Source organism: Siniperca chuatsi, linkage group LG3 (genome assembly GCF_020085105.1).
Source record: "Siniperca chuatsi isolate FFG_IHB_CAS linkage group LG3, ASM2008510v1, whole genome shotgun sequence".
In the NCBI taxonomy this organism is placed as follows: domain Eukaryota; kingdom Metazoa; phylum Chordata; class Actinopteri; order Centrarchiformes; family Sinipercidae; genus Siniperca; species Siniperca chuatsi.
The window spans coordinates 12535533-12552043 of NC_058044.1; the positions used below are offsets into that span (position 1 = coordinate 12535533).

General features: G+C 42.8%; 1 protein-coding gene across 7 annotated transcripts in view; it reads left to right on the forward strand.

The window, feature by feature from the left end:
* The window catches only part of bnc2 (basonuclin 2), a 165138-nt gene that overhangs the window by 94851 nt on the left and 53776 nt on the right, over positions 1-16511 (forward strand). Inside the window, exon 1 of one of the 7 annotated variants that reach the window (XM_044189967.1) lies at positions 13663-13799. The exons of the other annotated variants lie outside the window; for them this stretch is intronic. Coding sequence (XP_044045902.1) covers positions 13788-13799 — 12 coding nt within the window. The 5' untranslated portion in view covers positions 13663-13787. Of the gene's footprint in view, positions 1-13662; positions 13800-16511 lie in introns of those variants that run through there. 7 annotated transcript variants of the gene reach the window in all.

A 16511-nucleotide genomic window follows, 5' to 3' on the forward strand; every position in this document is an offset into this window, starting at 1 on the left:
GGAAATCCATTGCCAACAACAGCACAGCTACTGGCAAGGAGCCATACCACCCGAGAGGCTTCTGGGATAGGGTTTACAACCAGAGACGAAGTGTAGGAGGGTGAAATCTGTATGGGTCACCCTGTGTTATACTCTATATAGCGTCCAGTTATTCCTCAGAAAACTGTCAAATGCTTTCCTAGAATTCCATATTTCTTACATTTCTCAATAATGACTGTTTTCATCTTGTACATGTGGAGATAAAAAGCAACACTCGGCTTATAAGGCTGCTCCGCACTCATTGCACAAATCAGGCGATTAATACCAAGTATTACGCTGATGTAGAGCAGAGTACCAGAGATTTATAGACTACATTAGGAGTCAGACGAGTGCTTATTGTGAATTAGGGCATGGGCTCTCTGCCTTGTTTGCTCCTGGGGAGAGGTCGTGATATCCCATTACTTCCTCAAACCCCTCACTCAGAGGGGACAAGTGTGCTTTTTCCATCTCAGTCCCAGATAACTTATTCCCAGTGTGTTGGCTTTTCATTATATAACGATATTTGATCGTTGGAAGGCCATGCTGGAATGGCTGGTTACACTATACAGATGTACAATGGTGATTGGTTTATTAGCCTTATAAACATAATGATGTGGTGTGTTTGCCTCTTTGGAAAAGCGGACTCAAGTAACTGTAAGATGGCTCAGTTGTGCTTCTTTCTTTTTCTCCTGATGGCTCAGTTAGATGATGTGTTATGTTTGTGGTAATTCATCTGAGTCAGTGTTAATAGTCAACATATATTTTCTAATGGAATAAAGTAGAATTTGAACCCAGAGCCAAAAACCACCAAGCTCACCGCTAAGCTAGCCTCTTCTCCTTTGTCTTGTCATCCTTTTCTTCCCCTTCTCTCCAGTAAACATCAGCGCTGTCTTTCGTCAGTGGCGGTGCCGTCTATTGACAGAGCAGTACATTCTAGACATATCTGGGGGATTAAGTTGCAAATTTAAGCAATGGGAAAATCAATGGGTTCCTCTTTTAATTCATGAGAAAGGCTGTCACTGTGAAAAAAACAGTAGGGAGATGTGGCTGTTTAGATCACATTCATCCAGGGAGAAGCAGAGGAGGAGGAGGAGGAGGAGGAGGAGGAGGAGGAGGAGGAGGAGGAGGAGGAGGAGGAGAGAGTGAGGACAGCATCCTTTAAATCTCTCCATCAAATGGGGGAAAGGCTGATGGTGGCCTGCCAGAGATAAAACCACTGGAGAAAAAATAGATCCTTTGTTTCCACCTTTATCAGTGGTCTATGCTGTCATTTGTTTGACTGGTCTTTCATAGACTAACTGCTGAATATTTGAACGTGATAAAACTTTCATTTTTCTTTATCAGAATACAATGTACTCTGGTTTGGGAGTGGGAGTGTGTTCCTTGTATTTTAAGTCCATGTAGAAACACTAGTAGTCAGCAGTGTTGGGAGAGGCTGCTGCAAAGGTTTTAAGTACTACCTGGACTCTCAGCCAATAAAAACAGATATCTGCCTGCACAGATGTATAATTTCACTCTTGCCAGGGATTTTTTTTTACATAAAGCTGAGAAGTCACCCAGCCCTTTTGTTTTCATCTGCAGATTGCAATCACAGATCTTTCTGTTTTTGATGCAACAAACTACATCTGTCAAACCTTTTCCAGCAGAAAGTAAGAGTACAACAAGCTATTTGTATGAGAGGTGATAGAAGAGAAGGATGTGAGGAAGAAAGAAAATCTACCTTGCCATGATTGCAAAAAACAACAACATTGTTTTCTCAAACACAAGTCACCTAATTCCGAACATTAGACATTTCTGGCGAACATTCAGTGAAGTCATCAGATCCCTATGTTTTATGACTCCTCTAAACAAGTCGCGTTCATCCCCAGGTTACACTCTGGTACTGTGTATCCCCTGCTGACTTCAGGGAATTTGATTTTTTTTAATGAACAGCTCAATATCTAATTCATTAAAGTGGCTGTTTTATTTGATGCATTTTCCTTACTCCAGCTAAACCAAGGGAGTAAGTCAGGGGATATGGAGAGATGGCCCCGTTGATAGACGTCCAGTTGCACACACAAAGTGCTCCGAGTGAGCCTGCATGTGTCCCTGGGAGAGACTCGGGGGCTCCGGTCGATTGTGGCTCCTCTCCGCAGGGGCAAAGAGTGGGAGTTTTACTCTGTTTGACTGCTGAAGGACGGGAGCTGTAATTGGCCTTGCACACATTCTCTCTCTTGTCATTAGAGGCCAGCCAAGGGGCTGGCTTAACAATCGGTGTGGGGCGCATTGCCAGTGCTTTCTCTTTTTCTCTAGGCGTCTATCTGGTGGTGAAAAAGCATAAGGAGGCATGTTAGGCTTTAGTGCTGTATTAAAAATGTCCCCCATGGCGCGGCTTTGTGTTTGTGTATGCGTTGTGACTGAGCAACATGTAGAACACCAGTAAGGGGTAGAGATCTCACAGTTTATAGGCACCTGCTGCAACTTACTTCAGATGCTTTTCAGTCATTGGCTAAACTGGATGAGGGGGGATGGGTTTGTGTATGTGGCTGGGAGCATCAGAGAAATGAAAACACCTGTGGATCTGAGGAAAAAGGAAGATGGCTTCAGAGTCGATTGATGGACTCATGCGGTCTTTCTGATCTGTCATCGGTTTTTCGGTTTTCACATATTTTGAAGAGACTTTACTCATAAACCTTGAACACTGAACTGGAGTAGCAAAGCAATTTCCATGCTTGGGCTTGCCGTGGAAACAGCAGGCCCCGGCATTCTGCGTGTATAGTCGTTACCCTGGTAAGTCCACATACCTGCTCCTCTATTTGGTCCAGCCAAGTACCCCTACACTGCTTTCCACCACCATCTAATCTTTGTAGGTCCAGTCTGGGCACGTAACAGTATGTATCCTCTGCTGATCTGTAATTAGCATGTCTCTCATTTAGTAGCTCCTCTGTGGTCCCCTTTGATCAACTGTCTGATCTCTGCATAGATCATACTTTCTAAGCATATACACTCATCCCTCTCCAAGACACATGTACAGTAGCAACAGATAGAAGAGGCACAGTTCATCCAGAGGTATAATACAAACATACATTGCCAAATATTAAAAAAACTGATATATTGTAGTTTGGAGGCCCTGAAGAGAAAAAAGTATGTGGAGAAAAGGTGTATTAAAGTTAAATAGAGGGCCTTGGTGGAAATATGAAGGGGTCAGAATAAGAGTGGAAGGGCCTCCCAGTTGAGGGGCTTGGGGAGCGGCTGGGGATGTGTCAGGTGCATGAGCCGAGCTATGCGCTGGGCAGTGTTGTTGTTACACCGAGGGCAGCGCCACAAGTCCGAAAGTATTGATTTCCCGCCTTGTCGAGAGGCAGAGAACTGTCATGTGGAGAGCACTGACCTTGGTACACATACTAAGACAACTATTCCCTCCGGCCCCCCACGGCACAGAGAGGAGAGAAGAGAGGAGCAGATGCAAGACACAGCAGCGGCAAGCAACAAACAACAATGAGCTACCGAGTCTGGGGGGGGGAGAGAGAGAGAGAGAGAGAGAGAGAGAGCGATAGAGAGCTTTCAGAAAGGAGTAAAAAGTAGGAGCAGGAAGCGGCGGCGGCGGGGGGGCTAACAGTCAAAGCCAGGGCCAGTTCCCTGAGTTGTCAGTGGGCAGCCCAGTGTCTGGTTATCACGCTGTTTGAAATGACAATGGCTTGACTTGTATTTTCCTCCTGAGACCCAACTCAGATCTATAAGCCAGAGGGAGGGGAGGGAAGGGAAGGAGGAAAGGAGGGAGGGAGGGGTGGGTTAGAAGAGCAGAGAAAAGAAAAGGCTGGTCATAAAAGGAGACGATAGAAGAGCGAGAGGGAGGAAGGAAATAGTATAAGAGAAAGGATGACAAAATGAAAAGTAAGGGGGAAAGGGAGAGATTGATTCCTTCTGTCTCTGTATCAATGCTGTGGTTGTAGCCTTTGACATCTACAGAGAGAGACAGAGAGGAAGGAAGAGAAAGAAGGCAGCAGCAGCAGCTCAAGTGAAATGTTTTTCATGTGGAAGCTCCATCAGGATTTGACAACAAAAAGGGCTCCCTGTCACCTGCAGCTACACGGCGGGGCTCATCCCCAGTCACTCCGGAGCGCAGCGCACAGAGAGACAGACAGAGAAAATACAGCCTACAAAGAGCTCTCCCCGGGTTAGATCAGGGTGACAGACACTTAAGAGACCCAGCTTTAGTCACACATCTCTCGCCTCAGATCAGAGTGTTTTGCTAACAAGCTCGGCAGCAAGTTCCCTCACTTGTACACTGAAGCTTTTGAGGCCACTTTTTCATGATGAAGAGTTCTATATAGAGTTGCAAGGGAAAGTCTTTTTTCGGCAATCTCAAAGAAGTGGAGCCCTAATTGAATTAGCTGGCTTATTAGTGTTTGACATTGTAAGCTTGGCTATAAGTAAGGAAGTGGGGACTTGGGAAGTGGATTTAAAGAGCAGTGTTGGTTTTGGTTCTAATTTTACACTCTCCTGACACACATTATTCCCCTCAGCTGCAGTTAGGCCCAGATATGGTAATGCTAATAATATGTGTGCAAGGGGTTTTAAGTGGCTCTCTCACCTCAATTGCCAAGCTTGGGAAACACAGTAGTCTATAAACCTAGTGGCTAAAGCCTTGTCAATGGTGCGGACTTGTTGTTTATGGATAAAGCAGAAAAAGTGAAATGGGTGTGATTAAAAAAATATTCATAAGCAGTAGAAAGGGTGTCATTAGACAAAAAAATAGATACTGAGTTACTGTTCCATTCAAAGATAAGAACAAGCAACCTTCCTCAGCCTCTGCCCATCTTTGTCTGCTCACAATCCTCTTATTTCAACATGTCTTCAAGGTAAAAAAAACAGACTAAGCACACCTTTGGCCATAATACTGTTTAATAACCTTGATGCCGAATTTTGCCTCTGTTAGTCTGCCTTAATTTGGTCAAATCTAATTGCTAATTACACTTGCTTTCATTATCTCTGTGTGTTAAATCCAAGGGCTTTACCAGTATTATCTTTACTCCCCAAAAAGAAAGAACCTTTGATCAAGACTAACAACATATACTCTCCTTTGGCCTGTGCAAAAACACACACACATCCACACAAACGCATGCACATACTACACAAACTTAATGAATCTGTTTCATCTGTCTTCTTGACTTTGTCTCTGTGTTGTCGATATTCACCTCCCCATGCCCTGAGAACACAATTTCTAAAAAGTAAAACTTCATGCTTTTGGAGAAGTGTATTAAATAATAACATACACTCACAATGAATCTTTATTTATATTTTTCTTTTTGTCAAAAATAGTCTACTCTTGATGCATTTACCATCCTACTTGGTCAGTAAAGTGTTAAAAATGACTGGGGCAGTGATTAACATCTTAATCTTTTGCCTCATGTTGATTGTCAGCTTCCTTTGGGAGCACAAAAGGAACCTTGTGGCTTTAACCACATCACCACGAATGCTCTGACCATTTAAAAACACAGAAACACAAACATTGGCATTTATTGCACCCCCCCAAAAATATAGTGGGACAACTAGCAGCAAACAAATGAATAAATGTAAGCCTCCACAATTAGCCCCTTGCTCTCAGTGGATGCATAATTGATCTCGCTACACAAAACGATTACGTGCCACTTGAGATAATGACAGATTGTGCTAAAAGGAGCTACTTTACCCACTTAGCTCTCTTTGGGGGTATCACGCCGTTTGTGTCTGTGGTGAAACGGGACATGCCAGTGAGGCCTGTGGGCTCCTCAGCCTCCCTAGGTGCCAGAGGGCGTAATGCCAAAGCGAATTCCATGACTGACACATGATAAACTTGGGGACAGGTGACCAAAGTGAAGCAGGCCATTCCTCGCATTCCAGACACGTTTGTGAGTAATGACATGCCAGCAAAGAGCCTACATGTCACTTTCACCTCTCATAAATCCAGCAGGAAAAAACAGGTCAACACTCTCACTGGTGTCAACAGGTATGATGAAACGAGGGAGCATCAAAGTTAGAGATATTTACGATATCATGGCAATTCTTTTTCTCTCTGTGAGGGAGGAAAGAGGGCTTTATTGTACTCATTCCATCATCAAATTTGCCGTGCTATCAAATATAGTGTTGAGTGCAAATGCCAGTATACTACACAGCAACTTCCACGCCAGAGGGTGGAGTTTGTAAGTCATGTGGAAATCCTAAACACAGACAACACCAGGTTGCACTGAAGTTACAGCTAATAATCCAGGATGAAGAAGATTATTTATTTATCACTGTTTTTATAGCAAGAAAAAATAGAAAAAGGTGATACTGTGTTTGTTCCCCAAACCAAACATGGAGGACACAATGGAGAAATCTTTCCTAGCAACACATGAGTATGAATGAAGAGGCTGAATGTGTGAATATCAAACATTTTATTATAGTGTTATCTATATGTTAATTAACGAAAATGTCCAAAAATGTTGACAACTTCTGACTGGAGTTCACTGCAGCAACAGAAATTCAGTGCAAGTTTTGGTTATGTATTGTCGGCTTCAAAGATCTATTCAGAGGCAGCAGACGCTTAGAAATAGAGAGCAAGGAAGAGAGAGGAATAAAAAGAAAGAGACTGGTGTATTTATTTGAGAACCAAGTCACCTCAGCACACAACACAACTGCATTTCTTTTCATTTCCATCCTTGTTTGTGTCTGTGTTATTTTGCCCTGATCTTGTATCTATCCCACGTATTCCCCACTGCCCATGACATACTGGAAATGCCTGGTTAAGTGCTGTTCTGACATTAGCTGAGTGTAGTCACAGCATTTGGCCTGGGGACAAATGCTAGAAAGGCCCTATAAATATGGATGCCACCCACCCCTCTTTTCTCCCACTCTCCCTCGGCTCCCTGATGAGTTTGCATGTGTCTGTGTGTGTCTGTGTGGCGCGCCGTTTGTTCTGTCACACCATGTCCCCACTGTTTGTTTACTCACACTGACAGAGATACGCTCGCTTGCCGTCGGAGATCACCACCTACGCCTGCTAACCAAGTGCCAAAGAGCTCGCTAATGCTCCAGCTCCTCCTGTAAATAATGCATCCGACAATGCCAGGCAGCTAGCTAGCGCCGCAGCCCCAGCTGTCTGAACTATTTCATAGGCTGATGGATCTGTTAGCCTGCATGTCACTCTCAGTTTGCATGTGTGTGTGCGTGTGTGTTAGCGAGTGTCACTGTCACCTGCTGTTACATTGCAGAGCATCACACCCAGAGAGTTTAGCTCTGCATGAAAATAATGCCAGCCAAGCTCAGGCATCTTCCTGTGAGCCCATCTCTGCCCCTGGCACTGTGGCAGCCCAGTGGGTACCCCGTGGCTGCACTGATGCCAGCACGTGTGGAGCTGCATGGAGGGCCCCCGTGGGGAGGAAGTGGGCCATTAGTACAGTCCTTGCCCTGGCGTTTTACTCCACTTCAGTACACATCACAGAAGGCCGCCCTCTCACTAACTCGCTAACACATGCTAATTAGTCTGGCGACAGAGCCAGTTCCTCCTTGCTTTGGGAGCATATGTGTAGCTCCAGAGCAAATCTGGCTGAGAGGACCTGGCCAGGGACTGATGCTTCATTAAGTTTTCTTTAATGCACTTCAAATAAATGTGGAATGTAGCACAGTAGCTTAGTGTTTTAGAGTAGCCTGGAAAATATGAATGATGTGGCCTTCTGTTTGCCACGTTGAGCAGAGTTCAGTCTTATCTCAAAACTGGTAGGTAAGAACTCACTGCTTCAAACAGGCATCTCACATAAATAAACTATTGTGCTTTGTGACTTTCCTTACCATCCATATTAGTGTGACATGCTGTCTGCTCTCCAACCAACTTGCCTTTCCTGCAACGTCTTCATTTTCTGGAAACAAGAACAACCACAGCCTTAATGAAACTTAATGATGATAGTCATAACACAACAATAATCCAGTGGTCTGGAAAACTAATCAATGTGTCTTCTCTCCTTCCCCTAATGACCTGTGAAAACAAAGCAATAAAAAGGCGGTGTGTGTTTATTTTGGCCAAAGCAACAGGCTGATAAGAGCGGCTGGCTGATTAGCGCCGAACAAAGCCAAGACGGTCACAAAGATTAGGACACCACATAAAGCTAATGTCACCAAACGAGGTAAAGGGCGAGTGTGTGTGCATTTCAGAAACTTTCCCCTCGATGGAAAGTTTGCTGGTCCATTTACTAAAATGTATTCATTCTACCACAGTAGGCTTGTTATCTATGTGTTAAATAGATGAGAATTTCCTGTTTCATGTCTATACACTCTGATTTTCTTGTTACTGTAACTCTAGTCAGTGATGGTAGTTTGTCATCTCAGTAGTGCGATGATAAACACATGTTGTTTCGCTTGTCTTTTGTGTGAAGTGGCTGACCGGCGTAGTTCTCGTTTTAGCATGCCTCTTGTCTTTTGGTCTCTGGTTGATTCCTCCCAGACTCTGGCCCTTCACCACAAATCATTGTGGTGTGCTGTGTGCAGCTTCGGGACACAAATGTGCCCCCAAAGTGATGCAAAACCACTGTTCCTTAGATTCATCTTTTCCCTTTTTAGTATGAAAGTAAAAAAACAACGGTTTCTTAACAGAATGATGGAAAGTGTTAGTTTGAGTGACTGCTTTTAATTACTTAAGTACAGATAGAGGGAAGAAGGAAAAATAATATTTTGCTTACACGGTGTAGATGGAATTCTAAAGGAGCAAAAAAAGGGGAAAAAATAGAGATTGTCACGTGTAAAAAACACAAATACACTCCTTTTAGCAGTTTTGATCAGCAGCAGTACCATTTTTTTGTCATCACATACTATAGCACATTATCTGCATCTTGCCACTCATACAAATAAGGATCAGTCAGTACACAATTTACATCAGTGGAAATCATGATATGTGCATGTGCTACACAAACACCACCTTAACATCTCTAGGGTCCAAACCAAATATCATAAAGTCATACATACTATATTAGTATTCTAATATTCTGAAATTCTCAGAATTAAAATGATATAACAAGCCCTGTAATAAATGTATTTCTTATTCCCTGGTCAGATTATATGAATACCTAAACACACAACACATTTCATATGACAACATAGGAGATCAGTGTCAGGTGGATTACATGGAATGATGGGGTGATGTGTCTTTTTTTCCTGCTTGCTGGAGAGCCTGGTGTCCTGATTAAAAATTTCAGCTCCACTGCCTTTCTAATTAATTAGCGAGGCCACTCAGAGGAGCGCTGTGGACCAATTAGTCTCTAGCAAGCCGATGATGCCTATCGCTACAGCATCACTGTACAGCTGTCGCTCCCCGCTCCGAGGACGGCTGGGAATGGACCCTCAGGTGCTCGCACAGGTTCAAACAGCAGCGTGCGTGCATGCACACTACATCAGATGCATGCATACACACAGCATAATAATAATAGTAATAATGATAACAGATAAAAAAGAGATATACAAAATATAAATGCACAGAACATAGGATCATAAAAATATTTCCAAACTGAGCTCATCTTTCATTAAATACAATGAAATGTAATGAGAAATAAGTGTTTAAAACCCAGATTAAATAGAAACAGCTCTTTTAATGACTCCGTGAGTCTAAAGGAATCTGTCAAGGGAGTTTGGCTGCAGACAGTGATGGAGAAATTAGTTGATTATTAAAAAGTCAATCAACAGAAAATTAATCCATGACAATTTTGACTATTAGATAAACATTTCGGTAATTTATTAAGTGAAAATACAAAACATTTTAGATTCAATATGTTGAATCTTTTTGGATTTTTGACTTTTTTAAGACATCACTTTCAGTTCTGCCAAATTTTGATGGAAATCTGACATTAAATATTTCTACCAATAATGAAAAAAATATAATTGGTTGCAGCCGCAATCAGAGACACTAATGATACTGCGACTGTCAATCATTGTGTGCAAACTAAAAATGGCACTGCTATTCAAAGATATGGCAATGCAGCTGGAAAACGTGTATATGCATTAACACAGATATTGCTAAGACCCACAGTTTAAGTTCTTCTGTTTGCCACGTTGAGCTACGCATATACTGTAATACCATGAATTTGCTTTTCCCATCTAACCTACAGTAGTTGACATAGTGAGCTGCATGGCTTTGAAAGTCCAGACAAAAGCCACCTGAAGACACCGAAGCTCTTTCATCCTGATCTCCTCCATATGTTAAAAACAAAAGCAGATAAAATAAGATGGACCTGTTTCTGTTTCTAAGGTCCTGTATGCTGACCACAGGACTGGGTGGGGAGGATGGTGGGTGGGGAGGTGTCTGCATTTCTTTGGAGGGGTGGCAGAGTTTGCTGACTTTGTGAGAACAGACTAGTTATAAGACCGAGGAAGCTAATTTCCACTTCAAGGGGTCGTCTGAAACATGGCATCAGCAGGCCTCTCTGTTAGCTCTCGCTCGTTCTACACTCGCAAATGTGTGTGTGCTAATGGATGTGTGCGCGTGTACACACACACACACACACATCATCTGATCGTCTCACATTCACAGATACTCATAATGTCTTCCCATCGCCTCCTCTCTAATGTTTATTCGAACTTGAGGAAAATGCGCTGATACAGTTTTTCTTCAAGACTGAAAAACAGCCAAAAGCTAACAAAAATGTGGAACTTCAAAGCCCCCTATGGTGGTGGGTACACGTTAATGAACACATCACACATTTCACACACACAAACACACACGTAACGTCATGCAAATAATTCACTTTCTCTTACAAGTTTAAATTTAATGAAGCGGATGGGCACGTTTGTGCATAAAAAAATGTGTGGGTGTGTTTGTATAGCGCATTCACACTAACACGAGTCCCTTTGCAAGCACAAACAGTCAATACTTGAGTGGCTGATTAGTATGGGAAGATGAGATGAATATTGGAGAAGGACTCTCAAGAGCCACCCATGAAACATGGAGAGGATGTCAAAGCATTTTGTTCCCATCTCGCTCATTAGATCTAACTCAGGCTGGTGGACGCTCAGAGTATTTTTAAGTTCATTCACAATCACAATCACACACACACAAAGACAAAAAAAGGCACACACTGAAAACAACACTGTTGGAAACAGTTGTGGTTATTAGATCAGTGTGTCTGACATTTTGTCGACATAAGTAATTAATTTAGCCTTTCTATTGGGAAAGTCCAAAGAGCCCAATTAACATGGCTAATATTGCTGCATCGTGTAAAAACATAATTTTTTTTAAATACAGAGGGAATATTCAAATGACTTGCCTTCATTATTCAAATGTATAAGCAAAGTCATCACTGGGGAAAGAGACAAGATGGGATTCACACTCGCAGCAACAAGAAAATGATAATCTTTTATTTCTGCAAAGCAATCAAATATTCAGCATATGTGCTTTTCCTTTATCTTGGTTTTCTTTATTTGTGTCATCTGAAATTTGAGTGTTTCTCACATTTGTCCTCATTATTTTTCACTAGGAATTTAGAGGCTTTTTTTGTATATATTGACTAAATGCCATGTTGCAGTGATAATTGTTAATTATTTAATTTAAAAAATAACAGATTTGGAAATCTTGGCAGCATGTTTGCATGAGCCTAGAAGCAGTTTGGTATTTAATTGAAATTATACAGTATGTCAAGGCTTAAGAGAAAGAGGATTTTTTACTTTTACAGTTGGTCCACTACACATGCTCAGACAGGAAGCCAGGCCAAGACTCACTCAGTTGCCAAATCCCACGGCTTTGTAAGCAACACGCTGCAGAAATGGAATCAGACAAATAATATTCTTAATTTAGAGAGTGCAAATGTAAAGGTCAAAGGCGGCAGTGAGGGACGTTTTATAGTTTATTTGAATCTGTTTTTATAGATTGCTATTGTGGTACTGTGTTTTCTATTTTCACGGCTCGTTCGGGTATTTGTTTTCGAGCGAACTCTGGGGCCCCACTACTGCAAGGCCTGGGCTCTTGGCTCTACTCTCCCACTCGTATAGCTATAACAAAGTCAATATTACAAAGAGGTAACACATGTCGAGGTATGCTTCGGGCCTGCTCTGGTGCTGTGATCCTGGATTGGGACACACACACACGCATACACTCAAACACACGCATACACTGTGTAAAAGAATGCATGCTTTCAATAGGAGGCTGCCTACCTCCATGAAGAAAAATGTATCGCACTTTTTTTCATCTCTTTGCAAATTTGTTCTCTGGTTGAAGCTGGTATTTTGGCTGTCACACATGTGAAATTGTTCATGTGTGTATGGGAATGTGTGTGAACTTCAATTCCTACAGTGTTATGTGTGAGCGCAAAGTACTTGTTGGTGTCTATGTGTTCACATAAATTTTGAGTGTGTGTGTGTGTGTGTGTGTGTGAGGGCTAGTTTGTTTTGTTTTTCCCTTACTTCAGCACATCTGAGAGAGCTTTTCTGGAACTCCTGAGCCCTGTCCAAACAAAGATGGCCGAATGTGAGGGATGGAGGGGAGGTGGATCAGGCCGTGCGTGTGTGTGTGTGTCTGTGTGTTTGTGATTTTTCAAGTAAGCTGGGACCAGAAGAGCCTTGCGAAAAACCAAGAGGAGGGAGAGAAAACCGAGCCCCTGAGAAAGGCAGCTGGAAACACGGAGACTTGCAGTCCCCCTTTCTCTCCCTAGTCCAGCTGCACTCAGATGTGTCTGCCTGGTCCCCCCCCGCCTCACCCCTTCACTCCCAAACTCAATGCCACTGCCAAGGAGAGAGAGAAAGAGGGAGAGTGAGGGAGAGTGTCGCAGCTGGTAATACTTACAGGCCATTTTACCGCAGTAAAGGCATGAGATTCATTAGGCCAGGGCCCGCGTGTTTTGTGCTGAGTATCGGCCGTGTTATTGTTAGGATGTGGTAAAATTATAAATATGGAGGGGTGAGGGGGATTTGTGGGGTGCAGGAATCTTAGTGGAAGGGTTGGAGAAGAGCGAGAGCGAGGTGGTGGTGGGGGAGGAGGAAGAGGAGAAACATGCCACTCATTAACTCCTCTGCCACAGTCTTGTTTCTCATGATTGGGTGGCAATAAAAAAGTCTGTCACAATTTGTCAAAGTTAATGACTGAATGGCACACCAGATCTCAAGGGCTGGAAGACACGCTAACATATGTCGAATTAGTCAATAGCTTTATAATTGCAGAAATAAGGAGTCCAGCTTTAGCCAAATGAAGCGGACTTAGAGGGTCCTGAGAGGGAATTTGCAATTTGGTCAGGTCGATTGCAGAATGGCAATCACCAAGGCTTGGCACTGCTTTCCTCACGCACTTGAGTTTCTTTCGATTGCTTTCTTTCTTTCTTTCCTTCCTTCTTTTCCTCCCTCCCTCCCACCTGTTTGAGCTGCTCTGTGTCTTCTTTGTGACCTGTGACTCTGGAACTGCGTCTAGCCTCCACTTCAGCCCCTCTATCTGTGAACTTTGTAAGACTGATAAAGACTAAAACACCCAGATGGACTTTCCTTTGGTCTGCCGTCTCCCTCCCTCTCTCGTTGTCCCAACACAAATACACACACACACACACACTTAAAGTCATGCAAAGACACTCCTCACTTCTCTCCCTCATTGTGCGGCTTTGGGAGTGACACACATGTCATTGCAGTAATGTAGCCATTGGTTAAATAGTCTCTCCCTCCCCTCTCTGTCTGTATCTCTGTCTTGTGTCCTATTTGTCTATGTCCTTTGCTGACTGAGACTGTAAATACTAATAAAAGTTGCAGCTTTTCTTGGAGAGTTGTATCTAAAGCAGGAACTACGATCCTGAATCAGGAGCAGTTTTCTCACTATGCTGGCTAAGGTAAATTATTGCACAAATCTGTAAATAACAACAATCTAGGCCACTTTTGGTGGTATTTTATAATGTATTTAATAGACACAACAAATAAGTAAGATGCAAGTTGATGTAGCACTTGGTTGCAAATAATCTGAATAGAGCAATTATCTCTGGTTCAGCATAGCTTATACATAGTTTTGTATTTCCACAGCTGCTGGGTGTGCAGGCCCAGGTGTTTACAAGTAAACCACCATGCTGACACACTGTTTGAACAAAACTCTGAGGAAAGAAACAAATATTATTGCCCAGTCGTGTGTCTTGAAAACCAGCCAATCTGTCTACAGTAGTGTTCGGTTTAGTTGAAAAAACACATATACATAATTTGGAGATTGCTTACACACAATTAGTGCAGACTTTTTTACATTAAAAATGGTCAAAGAAAATAAAGAGCTATTGGCGAGATTCAATCTAGGAACTCTTCCAAGATTTCTCTGGCTGGGAGCTAGTTTGAGTAGGGGAATTCACTGAGTGTGGGTGTTTGTGTGTGTGTGTGTGTGTGTGTGTGTGTGTGCACATGTTTGCATGAGAGGGAATGTGGGAGTGTGTGTGGGCGCTTGTATGTGTGTAGTTCAGGAGGTAGAGTCCCACCCTGTAGACTAGTGTGATGACTAAATGTCAATTTGGGGGAGTCTCAGCATGCTGGTCTCCTGTCGTTACGCTGCTGTCAAGCCTGCACTGTGTGTGTGCATGTGTGTCCCGTCGCCCACGCCAACCAATGATTGCCATGGAGATGTCCCTTCGCAGAGAGGGGTCGGCAATATGTCTGGGCTCTGACTAATACTTTCTGTTTGTGTTAGGGTGTAGATGGGGAGAGAAGTAAAGAGCAGACCATGTTGGTCAGCTTCTCTCCCCTCTCTATTTCCACCAACCCCGACCCCCTCCTCCTATTTCTTCTGTCCCCTTTCCCTTTACTCCCACTCTCTGTTCTCTTTTCTCCTCTCTCGAACATGTGTCTGGTCGCACTGTGTGGTCATGTCACTCCCTCAGGTCTCTAAACAGAAACCTAGTGTGTTGTTGCAGTGCTGGCTGTCACTGCGATATTTGCATTCAGCATGGGCGATCAGTGGGCCAGCGAGTGCAGGTGTCAAGCCTGACAGGGAGTTATCCTTATCTGGGGCAGGTCGCTCCCTCTGATAGGCTGAAGGTCTGGGCAGATCTAGTTTATATTGATGACAATGTTTTATTTCCTTTCCTGTTCACACAATGGCCAGTGATAAGGAACTGTGTCTCAAAACCTAACAACTTGCAGAGTGATTTCTGGCTTTCATTTAATCTTATTGCTGAAACAATTTGGATTAGTGATTAATCTTTTAAGTCATTTATCAAGCAAAAGTAACAAACATTTGCTGGTTTCAGCCTCTGAATATGAGTATTTCCTGTTTTTCTTTGTTATATATCCCTATAAATGTAATATAGTGGTATAATAGTTTGGTTTTTAGACTTTTGGGTGGACAAACAAGTGAATTGAAGATGTCACCTTGGACTCTGGGAACAAATTTGACAATTTATACTGCTTAATCAATTGTAAAAATGAAAGCCCAACTGATAAGGATTTTTTTAGGCTGATGATTCTCATAGCAGTTTGAGGTTAAAAATATTTGATAACAATATACAGAAGATAGCAATTTTTAACAAACACATAATATAAACAAACATTTCTGATAAAGATCCCTCAGATCCCTCTGATAAAGACCAAAGATACAGTGTGATGGGGAAAGGCAACAAGGCATTGTTGCATTTGTTGGAAAAATTGTTACAAAAAGAATTCTTCAAAAAACAAAACAAAATATCTCTTAAATTTGGTGATTACTAAATTATGACCAACATATGTACCGAGTGGGGCATTTTATAGTTGAAAAATAAACTTTTAAGTCCTCTCTGGTGAACAAACTATGAACCTCAAACACATTTTTGGAATTTCTGTACAGCACTTTGTTATTTATTGGCCGACTCATTAGTCAGAACCTTATTTGATTTAGCTATTCAGTTGAATCGCAGCACTAACACAGTATTTCAGTTTAGCCTATAAAATGCTTATATAAACTTGTTACGTCAAACAGGAGAAAATTGGGAGATCTAGCCTGACATCTTTTGTACAGCATTTTTCTCAACCTTCCTACCTCCCCACATCGGCTTTCCTTTGCCTCCTCCACCTTTGCTACAACACCTCTTCCCCACCTTTCTGATACACCAGCTTGCCTGACTCCCCCCCTCAAACCCACCTCCCCGCTACCCTGCTATCTCACTTCTCTTCCTTTTCGCCAGCGTACCCTTCGTTCTCTCTCTTTCTCTCTTTCCATCCCTCCCTGCCTCCCCTAGCACCCTTCTTTGAACCTGGCCTTGTATCTGGACCCAGAGGTCTGTCACTGGGCAGATGATTTGATCTCTGGCTGGGGAAATGCTTTGAGCAGAGCTGAGAGGGGCCGGGGCCTGGACCGGGGCCTTCTGCCCGGACCTGCTGTCTACACAAAAGATGGGAGAAACTGCTGCTCCCTTGATGCTTAGGTATTTGAACTGACAGTGTAGTCCAGTGTTAACAGTGTGGTACTGCTCTCCATCTATATAGGCTGCACTGACTGAGAACATGGCATATGATGTCGCTGAGATCGCAGGGTTGTGTTTCTGGTCCAGTATTGTGATATTATGCTCCTTCTAATTCTCTGTTTCACAATATCA